Below are 13,475 nucleotides of genomic sequence, written 5' to 3' on the forward strand. Positions count from 1 at the left end.
ATGAGGGAAGAGTGAGGAAAAAACTGAACTAGCAAAGTCAGCTATACTTCCACTCTCTCCCAATTATACATTTGGAGCTTTATTACACTAAAGAATAGACCAGAGGAATTAGGTGCCCAGTATATTATACTGTTATTTTGATTAAGTAATTTACTATGTCCTCCCTTGGCTGTATTGTTCAAAGACATATAATCTTTTATTTTCACCTTTTTTGAGGTCTTTTCTCTCAAGAACTTACACAAGGAGGTTCATAAGCATAACCATTCTGCTCATAAAAACATTATTAGATCTTTGTTTCTACATATTTATCAAGAGTAGGCTGCTATGATGGATTTTCACCCAAATCTTTAAAGGTTAATAACAATGCTATCATGGCTTATTTCCTTCTAAAAATTTATAATTTAAGTGAACAGATAAGACACATTTAAGTACACTTAGTCAACAGGGTTATAAACTGTCATCCTAAATTCTAAATTTGTAATAAGGTACAGACCAGGTGAGGTTAGCCTTTGCAAGTTTCATGGAAATGAGTTTTAACTGGGATTTTAACTGACCGAGATAACGAGAGGAGGGCATTCCTAGAAAAAGGATATTCAAGCTAAAAAAGTGAGTAGACTTCTAAGATTAACCAAAGAGGTGAATCTTAGAAATTAGTGGGAGAACAATCCCATAAATAGTGTATAATCACTGTTAGACAACTTAATATATTTAAGACTTGACAATAAAACATACACTAAAGAATATATTTTTATTCTAAGGAATAAATATAGCTATTATTGCCATTACCTAAAAATGAAACAAAAAGAAAATTTATTCAAGGAAGAAATACAGCCATTATAACCATTTCTAGACATGAAACAAACAGAAGAACTGAGGTAGAAAATTTCTCAATAAAAGTTTGTATATTGTGAAAGATAGCCAAGATAATACCATAGCTTTACCAGGTGCTTGAAGCACTTCCTAACATGTATTAATTATACATATACAAGTCTAAAAATTATCTCATCATAATTTAAATTATTTTTACACAACACAGCACAAGGCTGGGCATTGAGACAATCAAGTATAAGAAACATTCAATATAATCAAGAATTTAAAAAATATTATTACTTATATAAATACCAAACAGATTAAGGTGAATGAAAAATATCTGAAAAGAAAGGGTAAGAGAAGAAATAATTTTATTTTAATGTGAGTTACAGGAATTGAATACTGTGACTTAAACAAAAGGTGGGGCTGGGAAGGACGGTAGAATAAGACAGACATTATTACCCTATATGCATGTATGTATGATTATACTATTGGAGTGACTCAGCATCATGTATAGCCAAAGGACTAAGAACTTATGCTCCATTTGTATACAATATGTCAAAATGCATTCTAATGTCATGTATAACTAATTAGAACAACAACAAAAAGAATAAACCAGGAACTATGTTAAAAAAAAAAAAAAAGTGACTCTTTTGAAGCATCATTCAAAAGATTTTCCAAATGCAATCATTGCTCCTTTCTGCCGCAAAGTAAAGCTATGAAAGTCTATTGTCTTTCCCCATCAATAAAGAATTACTACTTCTACCCTTACTTCCAGAGATAGCTCTACCTATTCTTGGAGTTATGACATAAATTGGTTTCATCTACATAGATGGTATTGTTCTCTTTTCTAAATCTCACTGACTTAAGACACATGAGAGGTACCCCCATATAGAGATTTCTAAATTTTTATTTCCCAAGTGATCCTACATATATGTCATTTTAATCAAAGATATAGGCAATTTGGTACAAGCACTCTTTTTTTTTGCGAAATGAGTAAGGGCCCTTTTCTTTTTTCCTTCTTTTTGTTTTTGTGGTCCTGAGGACTGAATTCAGAGCTTTATGCATCCTAGGTAATAACTCTACCACTGAGCTACATCCCAGCCCTGTTCTTTATTTTATTTTTAGACAATGTTTCACTAAATTGCCCAGGCTGGCCTTGAATTTGTAATCTGCCTGCCTCACCCCCCCCCCCCCCCACAAGCAATCCTGGTATTACAGGAATGCATCACTGCACCCATCTAAGGATTCTCATTTCTTTCTTTTTAACTTTTTTCCAGGGCCCTCACTTCTTTTTTTATATATATTTTATTTATTTGTTCTTTTTAGTTACACATGACAGTAAAATGTATTTTGACATGTCATACATAAAAGGAGTATAATATCCCATTCTTGTGGGTTGTACATGATATGAAGTTACACTAGTTATGTATTCATATATGACAAAGGTAAGTTATGTCCAAATTCATTCTACTGTTTTTCCCTTTCCCACTCCCCTTCTTTCCCCCCATTTCCCCCACCCAATTTGGTGAACCTCCACTCCTCCCTCCCCACCACCTATTTTGGGTCAGCATCCACATAACAGAGAGAAATTTGGCCTTTGGTTTTTAGGGACTGTCTTATTTCATTTAGCATGATAAGTCTCCAGTTTCATTTATATACTGGCAAATGCCATAATTCCATTCTTCTTTATGGTCAAGTAGTATTCCATTGTGTATATGTACCACATTTTCTTTATCCATTCATCTGCTGAAAGGCACCTAGGTTCGTTCCATAGTTTAGATATTGTGAACTGAGCTGCTATAACACTGATGTGACCATTTCACCATACTATACTGATTTTAAGTCCTTTGGGCATATGCCAAGGAGTGAGATAACTGGGCCAAATGGTGATTCCATTCCATGTTTTCTGAGGAATCTCCAACAGTGCCTTCCATAGTGATAGTGGTTGCACTGATTTGCAGTCCCCCTAGCAATGTATGAGTATACCTTTTCCCAAAATCCTCACCAACATTTACTGTTACTTATATTCTTGATAATTGCCATTCTGACTGGAGTGAGATGAAATCTCAGTGTAGTGTTAATTTGCATTTCTCTAATTGCTAGTGATGTTGAACATTTTTTTCATATATTTGTTGAGTATCATATTTCTTCTTCTGTGAAGTGTCTGTTCAATCCCTCACTTCTATCTTCTATTAGTGAAGTATACAGAGCCCCAAATGAATGATTACCCATCATGAATGATCTGAAGAATACTTCTATACTGACTGTTATAAAATGAACTCAGTATTATAAATAGCAATTAGGTTCCCAGAAGTTTATATACAGTATTAATATGGCAACATTAATATGGTGGTACAAAAAAACCTGTTCCCCAAGCCTCTTTTCTTTTGAGACAGGGTCTTACTAATTAAATTACTTAGGACCTTGCTAAATTGTTAAGGCTAGTCTTGAGTTTGTGATCCTCCTGTCTCAGCCTCCCAAGTCACTGGAATTAGAGGTATGTGCCACTGTGCTTGGTCTTGCTTTATTTTAAACTAAGAAGTTTCAATGAAACTTTGTTTCGGTAACGATTCAATACTTTTCTTACCCGTTCAATTCTTTCCCTGGTTCTTTCAGTTCCCACAGGAACTTCATGAATATGATACTGGCAACAAAGGTAACTCATTACAGGATCAGGTGCATCAAATAACTCTCGCAAATAGGAGAAAAATCCATATTGTCTGAAAGGAAAAGTACTGATTTTTCAAAAGAACATTTAAAAATTTTGATTGTTAAAACTACAAATTATTTCAACAATGGAAGAGGAATTCCTTTTTTTTCAAACATTTTAAAACCACTTAGTATTATTTACTTCCTTGTCAGAGAAGTTTAAGTTTATTAGAAACAATCAAAGTATTCTTTTGTTGTTTCTTCTATTGTTCTTACCTTTAGAATGTCAACTTATATCCAGAGTTAAGATATTCACTTATAATTGTTCATTACTGCAATATTTACATTTAGTCATTCTGGAAATTATTTCTGTATTATAAAATGATTTACCATTTAATTTTCCCAATACCTAACCAACTCTTATCTTGCATCTTTAATAAAAGATATTTAGCATTTTCCATTAAACAGTCCAGTATTATCCCACTGATTTAAATTATCACTTTCATCACACACTATGCCACATGATATATTCCTGGGCCTAACTTCTTCCATATTTTAGACTTCAGTAGATATTCTACAAGAGAATAGTACAGCTTACATCAAACATATTATGTGACAAGGAGATAATCAAAATATATTTAAGATTATTCAATATTCAAATTAGTTGTAACAATATTTTCACAACTTACTTTAGTTCATTCAGAGACCTTGAAGGTGCTTTGTCTGCATATGAACTCTTGGGAGCAATAACAGCATTTACTCTTAACTTTTTATTGTCACGAACCTGGATATAGGGAAAAGAAAGTATTATCTTAATTATCATGTATTCTCAATTGAAATGATTTTTCAAGTTGCTATATTGCTACTGTCATTCATGGGATAATCAGGAAAAAAGCAGAACACTGGATGTTTGATGATACTTAATAGTATTGCTTCTGTTAATGGCAGGTTACAAAGTATTGGGCTAACCTTTCTACAAATAATTATTACAAATTCTGGACTAGATTTTAAAAACAATCATACGGCCAGCTCAGTGGCACCTGTAATCCCAGCAGCTCAGGAGGCTGAGACAGGAGTATCGTGAGTTCAAAGCCAGCTTCAGCAAAAGTGAGGCACTAAGCAAAGCAGTGAGAGCTTGTCTCTAAATAAAATACAAAATAGGGCTGGGGGTGTGGCTCAGAAGTCAAGTGCCCTGAGTTCAATCCCCAGTTCCCCCTCAAAAACCAATCATATGAAGACATTGGAAAAACAGAGGCTGGAGGAAAGTTGATACTCAGAAGAGAAGAAAAGTACTGAAATTTGTGCTTATGTGGTTTCAGGGTAATCCCCAATCTGGAGCACAGGAATGGGAATAAAATTCAGGTAGAAAGCTGTAGTTTTGTTGCTGTAGGAATCATAGGATGGAGTTTTGGGGTAACTAGAATGGCTACAAATTCTTAGAAGGAGAGTGTTGCAAAGAAAGAAGGTTCAAAATTTGCATATAAACTCCTGTTTAAATCCTTGATTGACCCTTAAACTATAAAGGGATGAAAAATTCCAGGGGGCTGGAATAAAGCAACAAGTGGAAGGCTGAAAAAACTGCATGTAGATTTCAATTGCTGCCCATTGCATGGGATAGAGTTTAGAGTTCAACTACGTTAATTGTCTGTTAATCTCTTTAGAATAAGACAGATGAATCCAGTCTTTACATTATCTACCATAGTCAAGAAAACAAATAGTGAAGAGATTACGTGTGTATATAAATTCAAATAACTATTTCTCCTCCCATAATCTTAAGATTTCATTTCATATATACATAGATACATATATATACATATATGACTATTTTAGTATTTAATTTTTCAAAATAAAACACACAAACATATAATTCTGTACTTATTACTCTTTGACAATATGTTCACTTGATTATTTAACTTTCTGGAAATAAATTCAAATAACTATTTCTTCTCCCATAATCTTTTTTAAAAAAAATATTTATTTTTTAGCTTTAGGTAGACAAAATATCTTTATTTTATTTTTATGTGGTGCTGAAGATCGAACCCAGTGCCTCACGCATGCCAGGCGAGTGCGCTACTACTTGAGCCATATCCCCAGCCTCCTCCCATAATCTTAAGATTTCATTTTTCTGATACTAGCAATGCTCTTGTTCTAATTCTACATTACTGGGAAATTTCTTCCTACTGACTACAGAGTTGAACACTCAATTCTCAATTCATGCTTGTTTCAATCTGATTTCAAAATCCTAACAGTTGATGAGAGAAACTTGGAAATAAAGAAAATAACATTGTCTCCCCCCCCCCTTTTTTTTTGAGAGAGAGAGAGAGAATTTTTAATATTTATTTTTTAGTTTTTCGGTGGACAGAACATCTTTATTTTATTTTTATGTGGTGCTGAGGATCGAACCCAGTGCCCCGTGCATGTCAGGCGAGCGTGCTACCGCTTGAGCCACATCCCCAGCCCTAACATTGTCTTATAAGTTCAACTAGTAAAATTCACTCACAATGAATATAATAACATTTCAGTGAGGGTTTTCTAGGAAGCTTCCTGATATGTTTACTGGACTATTTTACGTACTATTTTTGAATTCCTGAAAACCAATAAAGAAAGGTAAGCTTAACATAATGTTCAAGAGACAAAATTGGACAATTATTTTTATTTAGTAAATTATAAAAAAATCAAATTCTATTTTGATTCAGTATACACAGAAAAGGAGAAAGATAAAAAATTACAATTGGTAATGTAGGCTATGATAGATGGTAAAGAGAAGAACAGACAAAATTATATCATATAAATGCTAAAAAATGGAAGCGAATATAGTTTTACAAATACCAGACAAAGGAGACTTAAATGAAGAAATGTTATGAGAGGGAAATGTTATAGTTTTCTCACTAAATGTGCATGTACCTAATAACATAGCTTCAAAATGCATCCAAAGAGTGACTGAACTAAAAGCGACACAGATAAAGTTCAAATCATAAGAGGAGATTTTCACATACTTCTCTCAGTAGTTGATTAAGCAAACGGAAAACTGGGAAACTATCAGTAAGTTTATGGAAGATTTTAGTTACTAACATTTGAATATGTGCTTATGGTTATATATCTGTATAGGAATGTGTGTGTGTGTGTGTGTGTGTAATTCTAAAAATATCAAAATGCATATATGAAGTACACAGGCTTACCAAAATTATTCATATTCTGGGCCATAATATAAATTTAAACAATTTTCAAAATTATTCATATTATGTTTTTTCTTTTTTTATTTGTTCTTATTGATGCTTTACAATTGTACATTAATAATGGGGTTTTCACTGTTTTATACTCACACTTGCACACAACATAACTTGGCCAATTTCATTCCCCACTACACAACCCCTGGTCTTCTAATCTACATGAGAGAAAACATATGGCCCTTGACTTTCTGAGTCTGGCTTATTTTGCTTAACATAATGATCTCAAGTTCTGCCCATTTTCCTACAAATGACATAATTTCATTCTTGATAGCAAAGTCCACTATGAGTATTTTCTTTATCTGTTCATTGATGGACGCTTAGGTTGATTTCATGTTGTGGCCATCATGAACTGTGCCGTTATAAACACGGGTATGCATTTATTGCTGTTTATCACGCTGACTTTAATCCATTTGAATACCAAGAAGGTGGTAGAGCTGGGTAATATGGTGGTACCATTCCTAGACTTTTAAGGAACCTCCATACTAATTTCCATAGCAGTTATACTTATTTACAATGCTATCAACAGTGTATAAATGTTCTCCCCATGCCCACATCCTCACCAGCATTACTATTATCTGTATTCTTGATGCAGGTAAAAACTTTAAAGCAGGTATGATGTAAGAAAACTATCATCATAATGAATGAACAGAGACCTTTAGCAGACAAAGAAATAAAAAAAAAATTAAATAGAAATTCTAGAACTAAAATATGAAGTATCTAAAATGAAAAATTCACTGACAGGTTTATTGGTAAAAGATCCTGGCAATATTAAAAAGATAACGTTATGTAACAGTTTATGCCAGAAACATGAACATCTTAATTAAAATAGAAAAAATTCCTTTGAAATGAGAATAAAAAATATAGAATAATATTTACACTTATTAGTGAAATTGAGTTTTCTATAAAAATTTCAAAGATAGCTCCAGATTCTGATATCTTCACTGATAAATGCCATAAAACAGTCAACACCAAAACTTGGCAGAAAAAAGAGGAAACACGCTTGCAAAATCATTTTTATGCCATACTCTCACTGCAAAACCTGACAAAAAGACTATAAATTATTATCACTCATAAATACAAATGCAAAAATATTTTTCATAGACAGAATTCAGCAATATATGGTTACATGACCATGCAGAGTTAATTCCAGGAATGTCAGAATAACACAACACTCTAAAATCTACCAATCCAATCTATCATATTATTACAATAAGTACAAAAGCCATATGATCATCTCAGTAGATACAATTTATAAAGCAACTATTAGAATTCAGTAAGTGAATGTAACAGTGTCACAGGATACAAGGTTAATATAAAAAACCAATTTTATGTCTGTGTACTAGCAATAAACAATTATAAAATGAATTTTAGAAATCCATATTCAATAATCAAAAACAATGTTTACTTTTATACATTAAAATATATATTTAACAAAAGATGCTGAAAGATGTGTGAGAGGCATGGTGGGACAGTAGAACAGAGAATATTTCATAATAGCCCAGATTAGCAATTCTGAAACTACTTTCAGAGCATTCTAAGTTTGAAAAATGAGTAAATACATATGGGGTGCTATGCTTTTCATTAATACAGAAAGAAATAATAAATATTAAAAAAAAATTAGAGAGTACCCACTAATGCAACATTGCCAAATGAAAACAGCAGTGTGAACTCAAGGTACATTTAGCTCTCTAGACAAATAAAGAAATAAGTAGATATGCAGGTTTGCATGCAAGGACTTAGAAGCAATGAGACACCAGCAACAATGAAAATAACTAGTTCCTAGGTCTTGGTTTCTAAAAGCAACTAGGGTCTTTGGGAAAAGGAATAGTTATGCAGGATATGTTCAAGATGAGCCATTCAATAAGGCAATAAAATAAGAAATGCTGAAAATATGATGACAACATATCCATAGGACACAGGAGTCAATCTAAGTTTTCACTGGCCAAATCTGGGACAATTTGAGCATTAAAATGATATAGTAATGGCCATGCACAGTGGAGCATGCCTGTAATCCCAGTGGCTCAGGAGGCTGAGAGAGGTGAATTTCGAGTTCAAAAGCCAGCTTCAGCAAAAGCAAGGTGCTAAATAAGCAACTCAGTGAGACCCTGTCTCTAAATAAAATGCAAAATAGGGCTGGGGATGTGGCTCAGTGGTTGAGAGCCCCTGAGTTCAATCCCTGGTACCCTCACCCCCACAAAAAGACAGTAATTGATAATTCATAAAATTCTCTGGGTCTATACCAATATAGTAAATAAATAAATATAAATAAATGGAGAAAAAGCTCTTTTAGTAGAATGCCAGCTAGTAAACTTTGAAGGAAAGATTGAGTTAGACTCATAAATAGTTCTTTTAAAAACAAATTACTGCTATTGTTATCATTTTTTGTGGTTTGGGGGAAATCTTACATAGGGCCTTGTGCATGCTAAACAATCTCCAGTCCCTTATTAATGGAACTTAAACCTACTAGGCAGTTTCATGAGAGACAAGATATTTATTGTCTCAAAAAGAAATTATAAGGAAAAATAATTAAAAGGAAAAATAATCAGTTTTGCTATACTTATTGTATAAAATATACAATTTTATTTGTATATTAATAATTTAATGTGTAACAAATTTGTTCTAAGCAACTGATATATTAGGAGACAATTTGAGTACTATATGAAATTCACATTTACTAACATGCAATTTCATACAGAAAGAAACAAAAGGTTATCTGCAAGTGAATGCAGAAAACTGCATCCCACTGAACCAAGTGTCGTATATCTTGTATTGCATAACTGAACACACACATTCACACCCCTTTAAACATCAACAAGCCACCTCAGTTCAACATGTGTTTTAAGCCACACCCACCTATATTTGCAGTTACAACTTTTCATCCAATTTCAGATAACCAATTTAAAATTGTTTTAGTCAATATTAACTCACAAGTTGCACAGTTCTAAGGCTCAGGTCTTTTTCAAAACGAAGCATCCTACTTCTGTTATTTGTATATTAATAATTTAACATGTAAAACTGTGCTACCATTTTTACTAGGTTCATTTTTTTAAATCCATCATAAAAAAATTTGAAAACTATATCCTAACCCTTTCCCTTCCATAAGCCCTGTGGGATTTTACTGCACATTCTGCACAGCAAAGTGACTTTTTAGACAGGTTTCACTAGGTGGCTTAGAGCCTTACTAAACTGTTGAGGCTGGTTTCAAACCTGCAATCCTCCTGCCTCAGGCACCCAAGCCACTGGGATTACAGGTATATGCCACTGAACCCAGCTAACACCGTGATTTTAAAAAATGTATATCTTGTATTGTAACACAACTGACTGTACTTTGCAATGGAGAAACAATAAAACAAACAGGGCAAAATATAAATAGTCAATCTGGAAAACGGGAATACAAAAATTCCATCTACTACTCTTATAGCTTTTCTGTAAGTCTAAAATCATCAAAATAAAAATTATTTTAAAAATCAATAAAGGAGTGGAAGTAAAATGAAAGAATACTGGCTGTGAGTTAATCTATCATTAATGCTAGTATATAAAGTTCATAAAGTTTTGAAAAATCTATTCTTTTAATGGTTATTTTAAATAAAACTGAATAACACAGTGAGAAAGTAATTTTATTTTCAATTCTATTTCAATATTTCTAATTATATCAACGAGAAAGCTGTAGTTGTCAACATGTCCTTAATTCCCTGTTACCTCTTTTTAAACATAGTACATGCTTTCAGCAAGCACCAGTACAGGTCTAGAATTTACTAACATTGTTTTTATTTTCTTACTGTTGTACAAAATATTTGGTTTCTAATTTCATAGTGATATACTTTCTTTTAGAATACTTTGTTTGGATAACAAATATTCAGGTGACTTAAAGAAAAACAGTAACTGATATTATAGGCAGGACCCAGACTTTGTAGAACTTGTGAAGGTAGCACATGATAGTATGGAGAAATGGAAAAAATTGTGACTACTGTTTGTAAATTACAGAGGGATGAGAAATGGTACTCTAGTAGATATAATTACAGGATAAAGTTATACAGAATAAACTTCACAATTTAACATACTCACAAAAAATTATATGTATGAGAAAGTTCTGGTCCTACCTGATAAGTAGCTATGGAAAGATAATTGTTATAAGCACAACAGAAAAAAAAAAGTTCTGGCTGGGGATATAGAGGGTGCCTAGTATTCTCACAGTATTAGAACATAGTTCAAATCCTCAGTGTACAGGCAACATAAACTTTTGACACAAGACACTCAGTGCAAGCTAAGTTGGTCATCTAATTAAACCTTATTATATGACTTTACAGTATATCATGTCTTACAGATATATAACTCTAATAACTGGCTCTTTCAGTGCACTCTGATGTAAGATCAATAATTCTATAGTCAGGCTTGAAACAGTTTTAACATACATAGATGTTCAATAATTTGGAAGCCATTTTATAATTTTATATATGTATATAAAACATAAACAAACACACACACACACACACACACACACACACACACACATTTTTAAATCCACTTACCTTTATGTTCATTCTCTGCCAACTACTGAACCAGAAGTAGGGCAATATGATAAAAGCCAAAGAAAGTTAAGGATTCTTTCCAAGCATTTGTATACCACAGATATAGGGGACTGCTTGGGCTGATCTAGGGTACTGTCCTCACTTAAATTAACAAAGGTTTAAACAAGACCAAAAAAGATAATCTAAACCAAGCTTTACGAGCATTTTACTTTATTTTATTTTTTGATGTAACAACATTTTAAAGTATCTTTTATTGATAAGAATTTGCTTAACAAGCATTTTTTAAAAAGATAAAGTAATAAAAAAGGGAAATTAAATCTTACTGATAATAACAATATATAGTTGATAATATATAAGCTGTAAAACAAAATCATATGTACCTAACTATATAATATATAATACAGCGTATAAAATATAAAAATATTGATTTCACCTTCAAAGAAAGACTGACTTTATCTAAATACATGCTCAAAAATGGATGACCAAAACCTAAGGTCATGTTTCTCTTTGAATCTGACAGAATTACTTTTCAAACTAATTTCAAAATATGTTACAGGTGAAATTATGTGCTGTTTGCCTTTTATAAAACAAATTTATTGGGATGGGGTATAACTCAAGTGTGGTAGAGCATTTGCCTAGCATGTGTAAGATCCTGGGTTTGATCCTCAGTACCACAAAAAACAAATCAATAAAACAAAAAGTCAAACTTATCACTTATAATGACAAAAAAAGAAATAAATTAGCAAAACTTAGTAATTTTACACAAAACTCCTAGCAAAAAAAAATAGCTACTACTTTTTGCTCTATAATTAAATATTGTAGCACTGAAAGACAAATGTTACATGTGCTACACTGGTTAGTACTTACCTCTCTGAGGAAAACCTCCATATCTTCTTGACTTTCGAACACAAAGGCTCTCAAGTCATTTGATGGAATATGATTTTCAATATATTTGGCATTTTTATTGTCTTTCATATTGATCTAAACAAAACAAAAAGAAAAAAGCTGATCTTCATGGAACCCCTTGATTATTAGAACATATTTATATTGAATATCTTTATTTCCTCAGATTCATACTTGAGAAAAGAAAGACAAGAAAAAATGACTGGGTACAGAACAGTCTTTTAAAAAATCTAGTCTGTTACCAAGAAACAATCAATACATACTTAAACAGAAGCCAAGATTTAAATAGTACCTAATGCATATTAATTTTGATGCTATAAAGAGATAACTTTAGTTTTTTTCTGGTCAACTCATTGAAAACATTTGAAACAGTCTTAGATTATGACTTAAGAGTTGAAATATTTCTCTTTTCCCAAGATTTTAATATTTTTCTTCTTAATCTTCAAGAGAACTTCAAATTATATATGGCAATAGCTGATAGATAATAAAACACAAAGAACCAAAGAGTAAAACTTTATGAAACTATTGGAAACCTAGGTTTACACCACCATAGCATAAACTTACAAACATCTTTAAAAATTAATTAACTAGGCATTTCTGCCATGTGTATTTCAATTTTATGGAAAATATTAAGATATGTCAGAGAAAACAAACTATCACAAGAAGAGTCCAGCCCTAAAATTTTCTATACATTCTATTCTATATCTTGTTTTAAAATTATCATGCCATAAATTTCCTCTTATGTTATTAATTAGAAACCTACAGCAGTATTTTTAATGGCTCAATAGTATTCCACTATAAAAAAATAATTTACTTTCACCCATCAGTATCTTCATAAATTTTCATCTTTTGCCTCATCTGTAAATGAACCCTTCTACACTTCTGTAACTCTACATTGGAATTATTAGAAATAAATTATGTAAATAGATTGCTAATTGGTGAGGTACATGACGAAGTCTGTATATTGCTATCTTGCCTATCAAGGTAGAAGCATTTCAAGCAGGCCTTGAAGACTTAAATAAGTATGTATGGGGACATTCAATGGAGGGAGGTGTTATGTTATGAAAGAAGGGTTACTCTATAAAGGAAGAAAAATCAAAGTATTAAATATTCAAATATAGTTTAAAATATAAGTATATGCCAACTAGTAATATGATGTGATTAGAAAATCAAATGACAAGAGAATGAGAAATCTAATTAAGTTCTGAAATATTTTTTTGAAGTCAACATTTTAATAAAAATCAGTTGACAATTATATTTGCATTATAAGATATCAAGGGTGACAATATTTTTCTCATATTTTCCTTCCAACCTAATCAGATAAATCAAAACAATGTCTACATTCAAAATA

The 13,475-nt window shown here is 32.0% G+C and overlaps 1 protein-coding gene across 2 annotated transcripts in view; it reads right to left on the bottom strand.

Annotated features, from left to right (window-relative positions):
• The window catches only part of Smc5 (structural maintenance of chromosomes 5), a 103,483-nt gene that overhangs the window by 37,073 nt on the left and 52,935 nt on the right, over window positions 1-13,475 (bottom strand). For both annotated transcript variants that reach the window (XM_027940149.2, XM_027940148.2), the window contains exons 11-13: window positions 12,089-12,202; window positions 4,152-4,246; window positions 3,401-3,533 (exon numbers count right to left, since the gene is read on the bottom strand). In XM_027940149.2, coding sequence (XP_027795950.1) covers window positions 3,401-3,533; window positions 4,152-4,246; window positions 12,089-12,202 — 342 coding nt within the window. The remainder of the gene's footprint in view (window positions 1-3,400; window positions 3,534-4,151; window positions 4,247-12,088; window positions 12,203-13,475) is intronic.

The sequence above is a fragment of the Marmota flaviventris genome, chromosome 13 (genome assembly GCF_047511675.1).
Source record: "Marmota flaviventris isolate mMarFla1 chromosome 13, mMarFla1.hap1, whole genome shotgun sequence".
Lineage (NCBI taxonomy): Eukaryota > Metazoa > Chordata > Mammalia > Rodentia > Sciuridae > Marmota > Marmota flaviventris.